The sequence below is a fragment of the Zootermopsis nevadensis genome, unplaced genomic scaffold, assembly GCF_977971745.1.
Source record: "Zootermopsis nevadensis isolate Lab colony 2312 unplaced genomic scaffold, Znev_1.0 Znev_ptg000013l, whole genome shotgun sequence".
Lineage (NCBI taxonomy): Eukaryota > Metazoa > Arthropoda > Insecta > Blattodea > Termopsidae > Zootermopsis > Zootermopsis nevadensis.
The window spans coordinates 5,272,738-5,291,677 of record NW_028259145.1 but is presented as its reverse complement, the minus strand read 5'-3'; the positions used below and the strand labels follow the sequence as shown (position 1 = coordinate 5,291,677).

The 18,940-nt window shown below is 38.7% G+C and overlaps 1 protein-coding gene across 4 annotated transcripts in view; it reads left to right on the top strand.

Moving 5' to 3' along the window:
* The window catches only part of LOC110832399 (maltase 2), a 35,559-nt gene extending 16,744 nt beyond the window's left edge, over positions 1–18,815 (top strand). For 2 of the 4 annotated variants that reach the window (XM_022069360.2, XM_022069361.2), the window contains exons 2-10: positions 5,606–5,785; positions 6,762–6,919; positions 7,672–7,797; positions 10,172–10,365; positions 10,498–10,696; positions 13,635–13,890; positions 15,001–15,196; positions 16,600–16,743; positions 17,760–18,815. In XM_022069360.2, coding sequence (XP_021925052.2) covers positions 5,683–5,785; positions 6,762–6,919; positions 7,672–7,797; positions 10,172–10,365; positions 10,498–10,696; positions 13,635–13,890; positions 15,001–15,196; positions 16,600–16,743; positions 17,760–17,907 — 1,524 coding nt within the window. In that variant the 5' untranslated portion in view covers positions 5,606–5,682 and the 3' untranslated portion in view covers positions 17,908–18,815. Of the gene's footprint in view, positions 1–2,195; positions 2,410–5,605; positions 5,786–6,761; positions 6,920–7,671; positions 7,798–10,171; positions 10,366–10,497; positions 10,697–13,634; positions 13,891–15,000; positions 15,197–16,599; positions 16,744–17,759 lie in introns of all 4 variants that reach the window. The other 2 variants (XM_022069357.2, XM_022069358.2) reach the window with 2 other exon arrangements.
* The last annotated feature ends 125 nt before the right edge of the window (positions 18,816–18,940 follow it).

Genomic DNA, 18,940 nt, shown 5'->3' with positions numbered 1-18,940 from the left:
GTCGTTAGACAGAACACTAAATAATAATAAGATGAGGTGGTCTAGCGGTTAGAACGCTGGCCTTGTAATCCTGGGGTCTCGGGTTCGATTCCCGGCGGTGCCCGAATTTATAACTTGTGTTGGGCAAGGCCGTGGTCTAGGCAACACGGAGTTTTCCTCCGGGGGCTTCCCCGGTTTCTCCGTGGCATCCCAACAATTACTCCATTCACACACAGAAGAAGGCAATGACAAACCACTTCTGGATCATCTGCCAAGAACGTATATGAACAGGTCCCAGTCCGAGAAAAGGATGGAAGGATCCTGTTCATATGGACCTGTCGTCAGACAGAACACTAAATAATAATAAAAAATAAAAGTGAGATCCATAACAAACCTTTTTGATCCCTCGCGGATATATTACCTAGGTTTTTGTAGTAAACTCGTTGGTTCAAGACTTTCCCTCATCTGCTATTGTCCAAATTTTAATGCCATATTTTGCTGGTTTCGACTTCATGACACTGGTTCTTCGTCATTTCTTATAAGAGTTCCTGGACTTGCTGCTGTGGCGAAAAACAAAAGCTAGGGACAGGGACAGTGTTAGTTTGACTATTCGCCGCCTCAGTATTCCTGCGTCAACAGCGCCACATCATTCTGGAAATCAGAGGCGATTCATATGCAAGCAGCGAGGGTAGAAACAAGAGTGAAATAAGTCTAGAAAAAACGAGAAAGAGAGAAAAAGGTAGAAAAAATATAAAAGGAAGAAGATGCAAGAGGATTAAAAGAATGCGAGAGAGAGGGAAGGACACAGGGAATGAAAGAGAAGAAGGAGGAGAAAGAATGTTAAAAGAAAAAGCGAGAAAAGACGCAGGTCTATGTTTCTTTGTGTCTGAGAATCGGTGATTAAGAGAAAAAACAGCGTGGGATCTGGCGTGAGCGAAGAATACCTTATGGGTCCGTACGTGTCTGTCTGTCTGTCGCCTTTTAAGTGATAACGGTCCAACGTTGGAACTCATTGTTGCACGACAATAATCTGTATTCAGACTACTCCAACAATGATGTTTACCTTTGATACGATTATTATTATTTAGTGTTCTGTCTGACGACAGGTCCATATGAACAGGATCCTTCCATCCTTTTCTCGGACTGGGACCTGTTCATATACGTTCTTGGCAGATGATCCAGAAGTGGTTTGCCATTGCCTTCTTCTGTGTGTGAATGGAGTAATTGTTGGGATGCCACGGAGAAACCGGGGAAGAAGCCCCCGGAGGAAAACTCCGTGTTGCCTAGACCACGGCCTTGCCCAACACAAGTTATAAATTCGGGCACAGCCGGGAATCGAACCCGAGATCCCAGGATTACAAGGCCAGCGTTCTAACCGCTAGACCACCGTGGTATTTGATACGATTATAGCATTTTTTATTTCTTTGATTTGTCCTGTTGACGTCGACTTTAATGCTGAATGTATAATAACTTATGAAACACTTGAATGAGACACTAAACTAACCCCCCCCCACCCGAAGGTGGGGTTAGTTTAGTGTCTTACACAAGATTTTAAAACGCAACCCCCCCCCCCCCCCCCGAAAGGAGCGCTCTGCTCTAGTGTATAATAACTTATGAAAGTCAGTGTACTCAAAAGAGTGGACCTTTATAGTCTTTTAAGTATCGTCCTGCTAGTGATCTAGCATGAAAGTCAAGCTGACTTTGAACGAATTAATTGTCCGAGTTCAAGCACTGTTTAACGCGAATTATGAATCAAATGGAAAGATATAGAGTAATTATCAAATTAAAAGAAAAATTGTTACTCAGTGAAACTGATAGCAATTTTATACAGAGTGTCAGAGGAAGTAACATATCTTCGGACATTGGCCAATACACATTTTGTCTGAATTAAGAAATTCTTACCGGCCACCGAAGATACGATTTTATCTAAATCTGTGTGAAGCACTGAAGTATTTCTTGTTGTCGTGTTTAACGACAGCTACGCGAAGTCTGGTAGCTTAATCAGATCTTACAAAACATTTCTCCCGTAACTCAGATTTCATGTGTCCCCACTGCATGTTGTCTGATCATAGCTCTTAAGACCATATCACAAAATGATCTAATAAACATATTTGTTATGATAACGAGACAGTACAATAGAAAAACACTATCTGTATATTTTGAACAGTAATTATCATGTTACGTAGTAACAAAATTCTGGATTTGTTTCACAATAGCATCTTATATAAACCGAGTTCACTGTGCAGACACTAATGACAGTCGCCATGAGAATCCTGTGGTGTTTGGTTTCCCTGGTAATAATTGCTGGGGTCAGCCCGTATCCTGAGCAGCCCGAGGCAGAGTTGGACTGGTGGCAGACCACTGTGTTCTACCAGATCTATCCACTATCTTTCAAGGACAGTAGTGGAGGTGGCGTCGGCGACCTGCTTGGTATCTATTGATTAATTTATTATTTTATCCATCATGGCAATTTGAAACTGAGAATTATTATCTGTATCATGCATCGTAATCCAGAGTGTCGTAATAAAACCAGGGATTTGCCGATGTATACGGGTGGAAGATCCATAAAGAAAATTTTATTGACTTAATTCTGATTTTTATTTAGGTAAAACGAAACTTCAATAATAAATACAACTGCTTGTAAAGAAGATGGCTGTCATTGGGTTGTGGCTCCGTGCAGTCTGGCAGAAGTTCTCCGACGTTTCAGAGGTTCTTGCGCTTTATCGCCCTGATGATGGAGATAGCAGGGACCTCTGAAACGTTGGTAAACTTCTACCAGACTGCACGGCGCTATGACTCAGAAGACAGCCATATTCATACTCTCCGTAGTGAGAACCTCAGATTCTAACTGCACGTAAACTAACAAAGAACGTCTTGATTAGAAATTTGTGGTAATACTGATCTGCTTGTAGTCCAAATATTTTTAAATGACAGATTGCTGTTGTAATACAAGTGATAAGTAGCGTGCATTGCCAACTCACGTTGCGTCTGCATGTAAAATTGTTGTACGAGTTTAAATTTGTAAATACGTTTTGCAAGACGCTTAGTATATCCCGTGGCCATTAATTAAAATATTATTTTTGGACGCTTGAAAATGTTGTGCAAAGATTGCAGTCTGCAACCTAACCTAACCTAATCTAACCTAACCTAACCTAACCTAACCTAACCTAACCTAATCTAACCTAACCTAACCTAACCTAACCTAACCTAACCTAACCTAACCTAACCTAACCTAACCTAACCTAACCTAACCTAACCTAACCTAACCCAACCTAACCTAAGCCAACCTAACCTAACTCAACCTAACCTAACCTAACCTAACCTAACCTAACCTAACCTAACCTAACCTAACCTAACCTAACCTAATCTAACCTAACCTAACCTAACCTAACCTAACCTAACCTAACCTAACCTAACCTAACCTAACCCAACCTAACCTAAGCCAACCTAACCTAACTCAACCTAACCTAACCTAACCTAACCTAATCTAACCTAACCTAACCTAACCTAACCTAATCTAACCTAACCTAACCTAACCTAACCTAACCTAACCTAACCTAACCTAACCTAACCTAACCTAACCTAACCTAATCTAACCTAACCTAACCTAACCTAACCTAACCTAACCTAACCTAACATAACCTAACATAACCTAACCTAATCTAACATAACCTAACCTAACCTAACCTAACCTAACCTAACCTAACCTAACCTAATCTAACCTAACCTAACCTAACCTAACCTAACCTAACCTAAACTAACCTAACCTAAACTAACCCAAACTAACCTAACCTAACCTAATCTAACCTAACCTAACCTAACCTAACCTAACCTAACCTAACCTAACATAACCTAACATAACCTAACCTAATCTAACATAACCTAACCTAACCTAACCTAACCTAACCTAACCTAACCTAACCTAATCTAACCTAACCTAACCTAACCTAACCTAACCTAACCTAATCTAACCTAACCTAACCTAATCTAACATAACCTAACCTAACCTAACCTAACCTAACCTAACCTAACCTAACCTAATCTAACCTAACCTAACCTAACCTAACCTAACCTAACCTAATCTAACCTAACCTAACCTAACCTAACCTAACCTAACCTAAACTAACCTAACCTAAACTAACCCAAACTAACCTAACCTAACCTAATCTAACCTAACCTAACCTAACCTAACCTAACCTAACCTAACCTAACCTAACCTAACATAACCTAACATAACCTAACCTAATCTAACATAACCTAACCTAACCTAACCTAACCTAACCTAACCTAACCTAATCTAACCTAACCTAACCTAACCTAACCTAACCTAACCTAACCTAATCTAACCTAACCTAACCTAACCTAACCTAATCTAACCTAACCTAACCTAACCTAACCTAACCTAACCTAACCTAACCTAACCTAACCTAACCTAACCTAACCTAATCTAACCTAACCTAACCTAACCTAACCTAACCTAACCTAACCTAACCTAACCTAACCTAACCTAACCTAACCTAATCTAACCTAACCTAACCTAACCTAACCTAACCTAATCTAACCTAACCTAAAAGGGCAGTTAAAACAGCCCATGAAATGCATCGACTCAACTGACAAATCTTTAATTCCCTGTTACCACGTAACAATAATGAAGAAATGGAATAATCACTACTGGAAACAGAACAGATCTTCAGAAAGATACATAAAAATGTATCCATAACTGTTATATCTCACAATACTGAGAATGTCCGATCAAATCAGGACCATAAGTTGGAATAATAGAGTCCCAGAATTGCAGAAAACAAAAGACCAAGGTTTAGACGTATTTAGAGATAAAGAAGCCATCTTTCCAACTACCAAAGCTCAGTATCACTAATTCTTTGGAAGAAATCCAGTAGCACTCGAATTTTTTTACACTGAACGAAATGAATTTATTCAAATGCAGTTATAAATAAAATATAAACTTAGAAACATCATAAAGTTGCTAAATTTCTAATACTGAAACAGACAGACGTTCTGAACTTAATATTGTAGTTACCTAAATTTTCGCTTTTGTGCGTATGGTTTTTGAATCCGCTAGACCAGGGTTTCTCAACCTATGGTGCGCTTACCACTGGTGGTACGCGAACCAAGTAAGAAAATCAAAAGATAATATTAACATAAATTTGATTGGTGTTAAATTAGAATTAGTGATACGCCAACGAAAAAGGTTGAGAACCCCTACATCAGAATTAATAAAAATGTATTTGGTTTTTTTCAATCAAAATTTATACACGCTATTACAAATAAAATTATAATAATTGATGAAACTCTATTATGTTTAAAGTAATAGTCGCCTTCCGGTAACGTTCTATTATTATTGGATTACTAAAATTGATTTTTATATTAAAAATATATTAAGAATAGTATATTTGTAGAATGTATATTTCACGTGGATTTTTAAAATATTTAAAGTCTAATGAAATGTCATCACTTAATAGTTTAGATGTGAGGTCACCTTTTTATAAATCATTACTGACTGGGCCATTCCGCAATCTCATGTGGCGTCATCCTTCAGCATTATTGTTCTTGCTTTCTGGCATGAGTAGAAAGAAGACCTGTTGAATTAAGGCGTTTCTTTGTTCAGGTATTGCAGAAAAACTTGAGCATCTGAAGGACCTGGGCGTTGGCGGAGTATGGCTGTCACCTATCTTCAAATCGGCGATGGCCGATTTCGGCTACGACATCTCAGATTTCAGAGACATCGATCCTGTGTTCGGAACACTGGCACACTTGGACGTTCTTCTGATCATAGCAAATCTATCGGGTAAGTGACGCGGTCTAGAACGCGTGAAGTGAGTGATTACACTTGTTTCGTAAAATAAATTTTCATATTAATATTAATAATTCAAATGTTAATTAATTGTTTCACAGAATAATGAACAACTGACCTAAATATGCAAAACACTACGAAGATCAAAAGGAACACCTACAAAAGAAATCTACAAAACAAATAAATCAATAAAAGCTTGCATTAATAGATATATATTAGTTTTAAAGATAAAAATAACAACAAAAGACCTGAAGATGATGCAATAGCATCGAAACATGTCGTAAAATAATAAGAGCTGAAATTGTAACATCGAAATAACGATGAAAAGCGCTAAATTTTAATTTTAACAACAACATTTTAAAAAAACTAAGTTTGTGTATAGACTGAAATAATAAATAAATATATACTGAATTTTAACACAAACATGACGCATCTAAACTATAAACTATAAATTAGTCCTTGTTCGAATTTTTTTTTTGAAATGTTAGAAAGCTTTCCAAGTTTACAAATAACGTTCGGTGGGTTTAAATATAGGAGCCCGATGACATTCGTTTATTTTTCAGGTGACATCTAATTGCATCCCACACTATATTTTCTATCGGCTTGTTTTGGGGGCTAATACTAGTAAAAATGTCTATTACATAAATGCCACAAAGAAAAGATAAAGTAACTCCCTAAGATGAGTGTAAACAGGCTGATATAGAGAAAAAATCAGAGAGAACGAAGCATGATTTTATGTGTCGCCAGCAGAGCGCAGCACTAAATCATAATATATAAATAATAAATCGTAAAATGTATCAGAGTTCGAGAACAGAAATAAATAAAAAATACGTTCACGATGAAGTTAAAGGCAGATGCAATTTCAAGAGGATTTTGCATCAAAAGTACAAAGAATTTGCTGTTTCACAATAGTTAAATGCTTCAAAATTTCGAAATGGTTTACGTTTAAATTAATTCATAATCGTTGCAGACATTAGAGTGATTTTGGACTTCGTACCTAACCACTCCAGTGACGAACACGAATGGTTCGTGAGGTCCCTCCAGAGGGAGGAACCATTTACGAACTATTACACGTGGCACGACGGGAGAGTCGACACGGCTGGAAACAGGATTCCGCCAAACAACTGGGTAAGTCCTGGGAGTATGCAAGATGGCGCCCCGATGCAGAACATCTTTTATTAAATGTAATACGTAACAATGTTAGTCCATCTTGCGACAAAGTAGTCCCATTTACTTAATAATTAACGATTCTACATACTAGTTGAATAATAAAATCGATTAAATAACGAGTAACACTTTTACGCTAAACAGCCATCCATTCATAATTTAAACTGCATTTGTTAAAACGATAAGTCGTTTCTGTATACGCAAATACAGTAGCAGATTCCTCAAATCAGTTTTATTACTGAAGACATTGGGAATTAGAAGTCAGACTTGATTAAAATGCAAAATATTTATAATTATATTAAAATGCTTATCTAAGTGACCACGTGGATACCGGGATATGTTCAAGGCGTTGACGTGTGTCCTCGCCTTACTGCCTTGCGCTGTCCTGTGCAGAAAGGAGTCCTTGAGACTGGCTGATAAATCGTCCAAAGGAGTCCTGTCAAATATCCAAACTGATTCATAATTTCAGAAGTAATTCTGAGTTGGAACAAGTCACAAGGCCTAATCCGTAGTAGTTGATGGTGATAATATTAAACTTAAAAAAAAACTTATAACGATTGCATCCAACCTACAAGTAATAATTTACTCGAGAAATGTTTGATTACGATTTATTGTACCAACTTATAACACTAAGCTAAAGCAAGATAGTAACCTTTCATAAGATATTTATCACGTTGGCTGCAGTGTTAACGCCATGTGTTTGTGTCTTCCAGCAAAGCGTGTTTGGGGGTCCGGCCTGGACATGGCGTCCGGAAAGAAACCAGTATTACCTGCACCAGTTCGACCCCAAACAACCCGACCTCAACTATGGAAACCCGCTTGTTGTCGAGGAAATGAAGGTGGGTACTCGGGGCCCTTCGCCCTAGCGGACCAGAGCGCTGCAGTGGCGGGTTAGGTTAGTTACGTAAGATTTGAGGTTTTCACGGCGGTGAGTCTGAACATGGCTGTCCTCTAGGTTGTTGCGCCGTGTTCACCGACGTTTCAGAGGTCCTTGCTGCCTCCGCCCATATTCATTATGTGCCTCTTGTTACAAGAATTGCAGTGTCAATTTTCAGTACATGCAAATTTTTACGTCACGCGACTCGGTAAAGTCTCTTGCTGGTCTTCTTTCGAGCTCTTGGTATGGAAATAAAGTGCCAATGCAATGTATTCTGTGCATTAACCGACTAAGCGGCACTTTCTGGTTTGATTGTATAAATTCTTTGTGAAATAATTGCAATTGAGTACAGTCACGTTTAAAAATGAGGCCACACAATGACGCGTACGAAAAAAATTGAAAAAAAGGAAGAACGAATTTTTAATTCAGTCCTCAAGTATCGTGTCATTTCAGTCCTGTTTGTTCATGAGATTTTATTAACTTTTTCATATTTTTTTATAATCATTGTCATACCGCGATTAAGTAAATGAAGCCAGATAATCACTGGCGAACCTCTGATCTAACCCACACGTTTACATCCTATTTATGAGGTACAATTTTAATATTATCCCGACATCTACACATAGATTTTTCAAATGACCCTTCTCATCAATCTTTGTGACTAAAACGTATTAATTTATCGTCTCTCCAACGTCCTAATTTGGGTGTGATGTCTCCTGACATCCACTTAAGAATCCTTTACCTTCTTATACCCAATCTAAATTTTTAAACATTAAAATACAAATAACTACAAATTTACACGTTTTTTCAAGTGTCCATAAATTTATTTAAGAAGGAAGTAATGAGAAGAATTTTGGACTTAAAATAGACGAGGTCACTGGAGAATTGAGATAATTATGTGATGAGGAACTTTGTAGCGGAGGTTTTCAAATCAAGGGGCATGAGATGGACTGGGCATGTAGCAGGAGAGCGAGAAAGATCCTCAATGACGAGGTCCAAACGTGGTTTCCTTCATTCCTTAAGGAAAAACTACAAGGGACTAACCAAACAACCAACTAACGAAGGAAGTTCAGGGCGCAGAGCGCTGTTTGAGAAGCAATTTCATCCCCAGGAATCTACTTTAAAAAACAGGCCGGGACATGTTCCTTTCACGACGTATTTGAATTTGTCATTCATGATCAGATTATCACTGGATGATAACACATCCAGTCGATAAACTGTCAATAAATGTTTCAATATGTAATCGTCCAAGGCTGCGTGCCGTAGAGAGACTTATCACATGTTTGGTAATCAAAATATCGATCTCTTGATTGAATAATGGGTTCAAGATCTGTTCATTTGAGCTAAAAACACTTCAGGCAGTGGACAATGTTCAACCTACTTAAAGATTATTAATTTTAATCTTGTTATTGAATCGTATTTATCAGTGTGAAGTATTAAATACACTTCAACAGGGATACGGAAATCCTGTCCTACAATTCCCATATTTTAACGTTTCGTGAGCACATTTCTTAATGTCACGCCAAAGACTCGACAAGAAGCGAATTAAAGAAAGAATTTCATTGGTCCATCACCGCGTTTATATACTCGATCGTCATGCTGATTTGAGTGCGTCAGTAAAATCTTAATTGGTTGAAGGTAGCGAAGATGACACTCGAAACGATCAGGGAGGGGACGGAGGGAGGAATGGGCATGCTCAGGTCCTATCTGTTGACGAAGTATGTATGTAAGCCGAGCTATGAGAGCTAACAGAGAAGAATAGGGAGAGTGTAGGGGAAGACGAAGTTCCCGAAACAGGCTTCGTCAGGAGCATGGCCTACGACGACGCCTGTCGTCAACGAAACTCTTTCAGAAAATCTAGTTTGTTGCCTATTTTTATTTTTATCTTAATTTTATAGTTTATCTTTTTTTTCATAACTTGCTATGTTTATTAAACATATTTCATATTTCATGATTTGTTTTCTAAACCATTTTTTTAAACCAATTTTAAACTATTTTGATTAAATTAATTAATTTCCCTGTTGCCACTGATGATGATTTCTTTTTTATAGTGTGAATAGTTTGTTTGTTTGTTTGTTTGATTGTTTTATATTGCTATGTTTAATCTGTTATTAGGCAGCTTGTCATTGTTTAATCTATAACCAGTCTCTCCGTTATAGAATATGACTTACTTGTTTTAATTGAATAAATTTAATAAAAATTCAAGTTTGGATTTTCAAGGCTGTAAGATTTACTACAGACTTTAAATCTGTAAAGGATTATGTCGAAACGGATGCTCTGAGTAGATGAATGGGCTATCACTCGACTTCAGACGTGTAACAGCTGATCTTGTACAGAATGTGCTCCGTTACTGGCTGGACAAGGGCGTGGACGGGTTCCGCGTTGATGCCGTTCCGCACCTGTTCGAAGGACCCATAGACGCGCCTGATTCGGAGACGTCAGCCCCTACGCATCTCCCAGAGACCTACGAGATGGTGGCCGAGTGGCGGAAAGTAATGGACGAGAAAAGCGTCGAATATGGACGGACAAAGTAAGAGAACGACCAATTTTTGTTATATTTCGATCAAAAGTTATGTTGTTCTCTATTATACATTAATTTAAAATAAATACAAGGTTTAACTGATGTATTATATAGAATTTTAACTGTAACTGTTTGGTACAGGGTGTTAATGCTGGAAACATACGGAACTATTAACCAGACGATGGGCTATTATGGAACGGATGATGCTCCAGGCGGACATTTCCCCTTTAACTTCCGGTTAATTACAGACATAAATAAATTGTCAACAGCTGAAGATTTCAGCAGAACTATTAACGAATACTTGGACGTTATGACGGATGGACGTACGCCAAACTGGGTGGTAAGTGAGGACGACTGTGTTACGTAGAATTACGTAGATCAGAGAGATAAAGAAATCGACTCGTATATTTTCATTGTATTTTAGTTTACTGATGATGTATTCGATGTGAGTGGTAATACCAAGAAATTTACCACTTCGAAAAATGCTGTCATGCGACTGATGGTTATTTTACTGCAACTTTTCAAAAGACTTATTGGATAGAAGTAATAATTTCTAGGATATTTATCTGCGTTGTTTAAAATACGTACTTTATATAATATTGAATACGATTGGAGGATGATTATTAAAGGTGAGTAGGGGAAGAATTTGGCTGTAATATTTCTGTATTCGTTGGGAGAGGATCAGGAATGTTGGTGAAGAAAATGGGTCATCATAGACGGTGACCCGGCTAAGATTGGAACCGAGTATCTTTCAGATACAAATATAGAATTTTGCACCTAATCCAACCACTTCAGATGATGTATGCATTGATGCAAAATGCAGTTAAAAATGTACAAACAGATAGGAAGATATGGACACACGTGCACACGAAGAATCATAGGTCAGAATGTAGGTAAGACGTGTGAAGTCAGCGCTCTCTGTACTTTGGCATGGCCAGAGCTCCCAGCTGTTCTGATCAGCTTAGACGATGACGTTAACAAAAGAACTGCAGCTCATTCGCGTTGTTTTGATCATTATTATCAATAAGAATCACGAGCATAAATTTTAACCGTTACCATCGTCATATCAGGTCCTTTTATTGGCCAGAGTGGACTTCGTCCATCCGCCATTTTGTTCTCACCGATTTCCAGAAGTTAAATGTCGGATGGCCTGTAATAGCATAATGCCATATTTTGTCAGAATCGATTTATCGGCTCTAGAAATGAAAAATACGGACAGAGGCTATCGTCTATGTTATGCGCACCGTGAAAATAACTCGTAGTAATGAAATGAGCGGGGCATCTATAGCGCATGCGCGAGAAGAGAAATGGATATAGGTTTCTTATTGAAAAGTTTTTCAGGGAGTTGATATAATTGCGTCATATTGTGAATTAAAATTTAATTATTCGTGTTTTTTCCGTCTAATCACAATTGTATATAAATAAAATTATACATAAGATATTAAAATATCATTTACATATTTGGTACAACTTTTTACTACATGTTTCGGTTACATTGAACCATCTTCAGGTGTAAAGTTAAAAGTTAAAAATTATAAATTATAAACCACTATCACTTCAAAATATACCCTCACTCCAATGAATTTGGAAGTAAACATCATCAGAAGTTACACAACAACAGTAATTAAGTTTTAGTTTATAAGATTATAATTTTTAACTTTTAACTTTACACCTGAAGATGGTTCAATGTAACCGAAACATGTAGTAAAAGTTGTACCAAATATGTAAATGATATTTTAATATCTTATGTATAATTTTATTTATATACAATTGTGATTAATTAAATTTTCATTTGAGATTGAGTTTAGGGAAATCGATTTTGAAGATAGGAGGTGGTTGTAACTGACCCGTATCCAGTGATGGGCTCTGAAATCAGATTCGTTGAACGCTGGGGTCAGTCACTTCTTACGCAGTCAACCTCAGACGGAGAGGTCACTTCTGAGTTGCTTTCGTAAACCGAGAACAACACCGGATCCAACATGATGGGATGGATTGCAACGGAAGGCTTATCTGAACTCGATATTGGAAATGGCTGTTTTATGGGTTGTTGTGCCGTGTAGTCTGTTACGAGTTCACCAACGTTTCGGTGATACATTCTGCCTCCATTATCAGGGAGATGAAAACTCACGAAAAGAAAACTTCGGTAATTTCTTCACTGTCTGGCCTCAAGAAGGCATCTTCCGCGAAGAATATTATGTTTAAGAGGCCGCTTCGTTATCAGTCGGTAAATTACTCAATTTAATCCTCCAGGACTCGCGTTGTGAGCGCAGCGCCGCATTTTCAGTAAACGTCTGATAACTCTTTCTAGGAAATTTTTTCTATCCTGTCGCTCGATCTATGTTAAGAGGAAACCCCCTTCCATGGAAATTTCAAAGGAAAAATTTCTAGCTACGACTGTAGACCCACTTTGTTCAGTTTACTTGTAGAATTCTGATAGTGCGGCGGCCCGCTCACACGCGAGTGTTTGTGTTCCAAAGTGAATTGTTTTTAAGTTTGGGTTAATTTCGTCTCTATTGGTCACGTTTACCAATAATGGCTTCTAAAACAAGATCATCTGATCCAAATGTTTGGTTGAAGTGGTTATTAGAACAAGAAGAACGTGAAAGAGAACAAGTGAGTGCAGGAGAAATTACAGATTGTGAATTCGATGATAGTCAGGATTCTGATGAGGAACCACGAGAGGAGAATCACGGTAGTCAATCCGAAAACTCGGCTGAAAGTTTAGATGAAGATTCCAATGCAGGAATAAGTGATCTTTATCTTGGCAAAGATAAAATGACTAAATTTCGAAACATTCCCCTTCGAAGATGTAAAAAGGCGCCAATGAAAAACTTTATCTCTCACTTTCCTGGGGTCAAAGGATACGCAAAAAACTGAAAAACCGAGATCGAGTGCTGGCAGCTATTTTTTCCAGATAATTTATTGGGTGATATCACAAAATTCACAAATAAACAACTGGAAAAAATTAGAGAAAATTATTCTAGGCAGAGAGACTGCTTAGAAACTTCAATCGATGAAATCGAAGCTTCAATTGGACTTTTATACAATGTGTTAACATTTTATTAGTCTCTTACTCGTAACTCCATAAATAAATTAAAAGTCAGTAATAGTCTGATTAAGTATTTGCTCAATTGATGGGTTGCGGCGCGGCGCTCACACGCGAGTCTGGACGTTCCAAAGGTGGACGCGAGCGCTGGAGGGTTAAGTAGCGGGTAGTGGATGTACAAACATGGCGAAAGAAACTGACAATAAAGAGACATCGCCTTTACTCCTTGCAGCTAGGCAACCACGATCAGCATCGAGTGGCGAGTCGGTTTAGCCGGGAACTCGTCGACGGACTGAACTTCCTGGCACATCTGTTGCCGGGCATCGGCGTCACGTACAACGGCGAAGAAATAGGAATGGAGAACACGTTAATCACGTGGGAGCAGTGCCAGGATCCTCAGGGCATAAACGCGGGCCCTGATCACTACCTGGAGGCTACACGTGACCTAGAGAGGACGCCCTTCCAGTGGGACAACAGCACTAGCGCAGGTAACTAGTATTGTCAGCACCCAGCCTCCTATCCAATGGGTACCGGGGTCCTTTCCCCGGGGCGTGATGCTGACCACTCACCCCCATCTAGTGCCGAGGTTGAGAATGAGTACGAGCTAAACCACCTCTCCCCCGAAACGCCTACACGGCGTGTAGTGGGACAGCGTTACTTTTTTCGCTTTTAATTTAACATTTCTCTTATCTTTGCTATCCCATATTTGATTATTTATTCATCCTCACGCTTCCTCACTGTCCTTTATCATATCTCTTCGTATTTGCTTAACTATAACCCAACTTTTTTTAATTTCTCATTATTTTAGTTGTAGATGTCTTTATGATTTCAATTTCTGTCTTGATGCTATTAAATCTTCTTGTCTACAAGCTTTCCTCTTCAACTTATAGTTTCCTCACATCTTGTGTGGCTTCAGCCTCCTTCTTCTTCATTACAAACAGGACAAGTCACCTGCTCAATATATAACCTAACCTAACCTAACCTAACCTAAACTAACCTAACCTAACCTAATCTAACCTAATCTAACCTAACCTAATCTAAACTAACCTAATCTAACCTAACCTAACTTAATCTAACCTAATCTAACCTTACCTAACCTCACATAACCTAACCTAATCTAACCTAACCTAACCTAATCTAACCTAATCTAACCTTACCTAACCTCACATAACCTAACCTTACCTAACCTAACCTGACCTAACCTGACCTAACCTAACCTAACTTAACCTAACCTAACCTAACCTAACCTAACCTAACCTAACTTTCGATGATAACTACGGAAACATTACGCAACTTAGGTCAAATGACGATTCTGTGATGTGGACACGTGTCACTCATTTTTGAATTGGGGAATCCGCTGAAAGTTTAAAAATTGAAGATGGTGAATAAACGAACTTTGGGAAGACCAATGATTGCGGTGACGTAGAAACAAAGTGAAAGAAGACAAACGAAAGAGAAAAGACATGGAGTGGGTACAAGGGAAGGACAGCAAAAATGAAACTTCGTTATAACCGGAACGTCAGCGGACTACAAAATGACAAAGCTACTGATGTTACGTTTTAATATGTGAATGTTCATTGCTTATCGTCGTCTTCAAGGTTTCTCCAGCAACGAGACAACGTGGCTGCCTGTGAACGAAAACTACAAGGAACTGAATTTGGAGGTCCAGAAAACCGCAGCGAAGAGCCACTACAAGGTGTACAAACAGATCACCGAACTGCGAAAGACTCGAACCATCCAACTCGGAGGCTGCCAGGTTGCGGCTCTTTCAGAAAATGTTCTGGCTTTTACCAGGCACGTATTTACAAAACGTTCTTGTCTCGAAAACAAATCTGGTCTCGTTACTGCCCTTAGCGTAGTGAAATGTTGAAGACTTTGATGGACTTTTCATGTGACCTGGGACGGGGTGGAGGTTATACAGGATTTTGATGGAAAAGTTTTGAGGAAGACGTCTATTTGGAAGACCAAGAAGGAAATTGGACAGGGGAAAGGTTTGTGAATATGTGAGGTTGAGGTGGCTTGGAATCTGCTGAACAGCAGGATTTAATGTTAGCGGTTGTTGGTAACATTTAAATTGACATTTGCATGGTAATACAGGGTGCCCCAAACAGATGTATACGCACGTTCAGTGAATGGTACAAAGACATTTTAATGGAATAAGCCATTACATACGCCAGAATTGGCACTCTTTGAATTGGCTAATCTAGTGTGGGTGTCCAAAATGGCCACAGTTGACAGCGGCGAGCAACTGATGACAAGCGGTCACCATTTTGTATTTTCTTTCGGGACATGCTGTATATATCATAACTGGACACTTTCGTTTGGACAAATGTTATTGGTTGAATGCGTCTCGATGTCACATGTCTGAAATCTGCTTATTTTGCGCAAGATACTTATAGATTGTGCCATTATTCTTCATTACCTATCAGTGGCACTGCGATCATATTCGGATAGATGCATCCATTTGTTTCTGTCATGTAAGACAATAGGGTGTATCTGACCGAATGTGAGAAATCATATTTCGTGTGATAATACGCCGGTCTTATAACGACGATAATTCAATTCTTTAACAATAATTTTGATAATATATCAACATGTCACATACTTGAATAAATTGGACCGCGATGGGACAGTATATCATCTTATTTTTTAAAACTAAAAAAAAAAAAACCATACCTCAGTTACTAGTAAAGTACTGAACGTATAACACTCTAATTTAATTCTGTTTAGCGATGAAGCAAATTGGGCTTGGCTACTGAGACTTTCAAATAAAACCCATTTTAATGTCCGCATTGACAATTTATATGTGGCGTATTTCCTATTCAGGATGGTCTGAAACATGGAGATGGTTTATTACCATTTATTTTTAATTTTTATTTATACGCCATTAAAAGTTTTGAAGGAAATTGAACAGCACACATCAGCTCCTGGTCTGTGTTGATATTAGTTTTCTGGATGAAAACATGGTTAAATTTCAGAAATAAAATACGCAGAGGCCTTATCAGACTCTAGGAAGATAGATGGTCCACGTAGAAAATTATGTTCACGTCCTTTTAACAGAATTCAGGCTAAAATTGTTGTAAGTACACCTAAGAAATCCTTTTGAAATGTGGAAAATTTAAAATAGTTGTGAACTGTCGTAACAAATAATAATTGTATGTAATGAATAGGTCAAGTTATAATGCAGTTCTTTCCAGGACGTTGGAGTCTGAGGACACGTACGTCGTCGTGATCAACTTGGGAGACCAGCAGGAAACCGTGAACGTCAAGGCGACGTTTGAATATCTTCCTGATCAGATGACTATACACATAGTTGGCGTCTATTCCGGGCACATGGCTGGGTAAGTTCAACTAAAACATCGTGTGTTTTCTTTCATGACATTTGAAGCCCATGTGCGGTGATGAACACTCCATCGTCTTTCGCTTTTCGCCTGCTTTTATCATGACGGGCAACTAGTAACCTTAGATAGGGGATCAGTTCATCGCGATGCCGAATGTAAAAGGATTTAACATTTCAATACGAAGTCTACAGGAAGGATTAAGGCAAAATTTGGTACAGACTGAATTTAATTTTCATACGTATTGGTTCGGTATAGCCGTTTAAATTTTGGTAAAATTCAATGCAGAAACAGCTCATCGCACATAAAATTAAAGGCGTAACTTGAGCAGTTCTTTGGGGAGAAAAACTTTTATATTGATGCATTTATCGACATCGTGAATGTTTAACGAAATATAACGAAAAACAATTTCGTACTCCATACTGTCTGGAAACTGTGAAACGGGTTCAAATATCGGAGCGGACACGAGCTATCCTGACTGAGGGGTATTCGTCGTTTTCCACAGCCCTTCCAGGAAAATACCAGGAGAGTATTATAAATCAGGATACTACCACTTCGTTGTATCGTATTTGAGAGCGTCGTTAAATAAAATAAAAGTAAATAAGTTAAATTAAGATGTGAATAATGTGATCTAGTTGGCAAAAATGGGGTCTCGGGTTCGATTCCCGGCGGTGCCCGAATTTATAACTTGTGTTGGGCAAGGCCGTGGTCTAGGCAACACGGAGTTTTCCTCCGGGGGCTTCCCCGGTTTCTCCGTGGCATCCCAACAATTACTCCATTCACACACAGAAGAAGGCAATGGCAAACCACTTCTGGATCATCTGCCAAGAACGTATATGAACAGGTCCCAGTCCGAGAAAAGGATGGAATGATCCTGTTCATATGGACCTGTCGTCAGACAGAGCACTAAATAAAAATAAAGAAAACATTGTGAACAAGTTTAATTACAGCTCGTCAGATGACCCAGTTAAACCGGCGTTTGCCTGATGGGACTTGAATGTCTTACTTATTTGTTGCAGGCACTCATTGTCCACTACCAGTCTGGTGCTTAATGCGAGGGAATCCTTCGTCTTCAGAGCGGAAAGTCCTGATGTCGATGACAGTATCATCATCCTTCCATGTTCTCTATTTATAATGATTATTCAGTTTGTCGTTCGATATCTATAAATTTATCAGTTAGAGCATCGTTATTAAATAAACTAAGAAGGAGACAGTCATCTTCAGTCCAATATAATCGATTCTCGAAATAAAACAGAGTTCAGTTTACCTTAGTATCACTACCGACATCAAAACCTAGCATTATTTTGTGTGTGAAGCAAATATCAATGACCTTTCGCTTAATTCTTCGAGTTCATTACGAAAGTAGCCGGGGTTTGTGTGTTTACGTCATCTGTTAAGGCAGTCGACGGATATTCGTGAAAATTGGATCTAAAATGGAGGCAACATCGTATTCCTAATGTTTGTTTCGTTACTAAAAACAATTTCAGCCAGGTAGGAGTGATGACAGCGTTATTTAAGCACCCAAGTCTCTCCTGATTCTCTAACAGATGGCTCTAGCAGTCAAAATCAGGATTGAAATTGTGCAGAGGCAGTGCGCTGGTCACTCGCTACTCACAGATGAACACTTCAAGAACAAGACACCTCCGAAAAATAAGCCATTGTGACCAAATATATAATTTTTTTTATCGAGACATCTAATGTAAAAGTAAAGTACAGCTGTCCCCCTACACGCCATATAGGCGCTTGAGGGGGGGGGGTTAAATGGTCAGCATCACATCCCGGCCACGCTGTACTCCCGAGAAAGGAACCCGGTACCCATTGGATAGAAGACTGGGTGGGCCCCAGAGCCGGTCTGGACGCAGAGGACAGAGGAAAAAAAATCCTCTGTCCCCGTCGGGGATCGAACCCCGGTTGTCCAGTCCGTAGCTAGTCACTGTACTATTATACTTATAAGTTTCTGTATGAAAATTGTTTTGTATTTTGGAAACTAGAGACATGGTGAGAGTATAGGAAACTATGCATACAAATACAAAACAAAGTTGTGTAATTATTAATAAACAATACCTGGCAGCATAGTTTTGCAGATGGAAACAATCAGTTTCGAGAAATATTTGCTGATGGAGCAAAACCTCATTTTACTTCGGGCACAGAATTTCGTGGTTAATTCTTCAGCGTCTCGGAATATGTACACAGTCGTTCT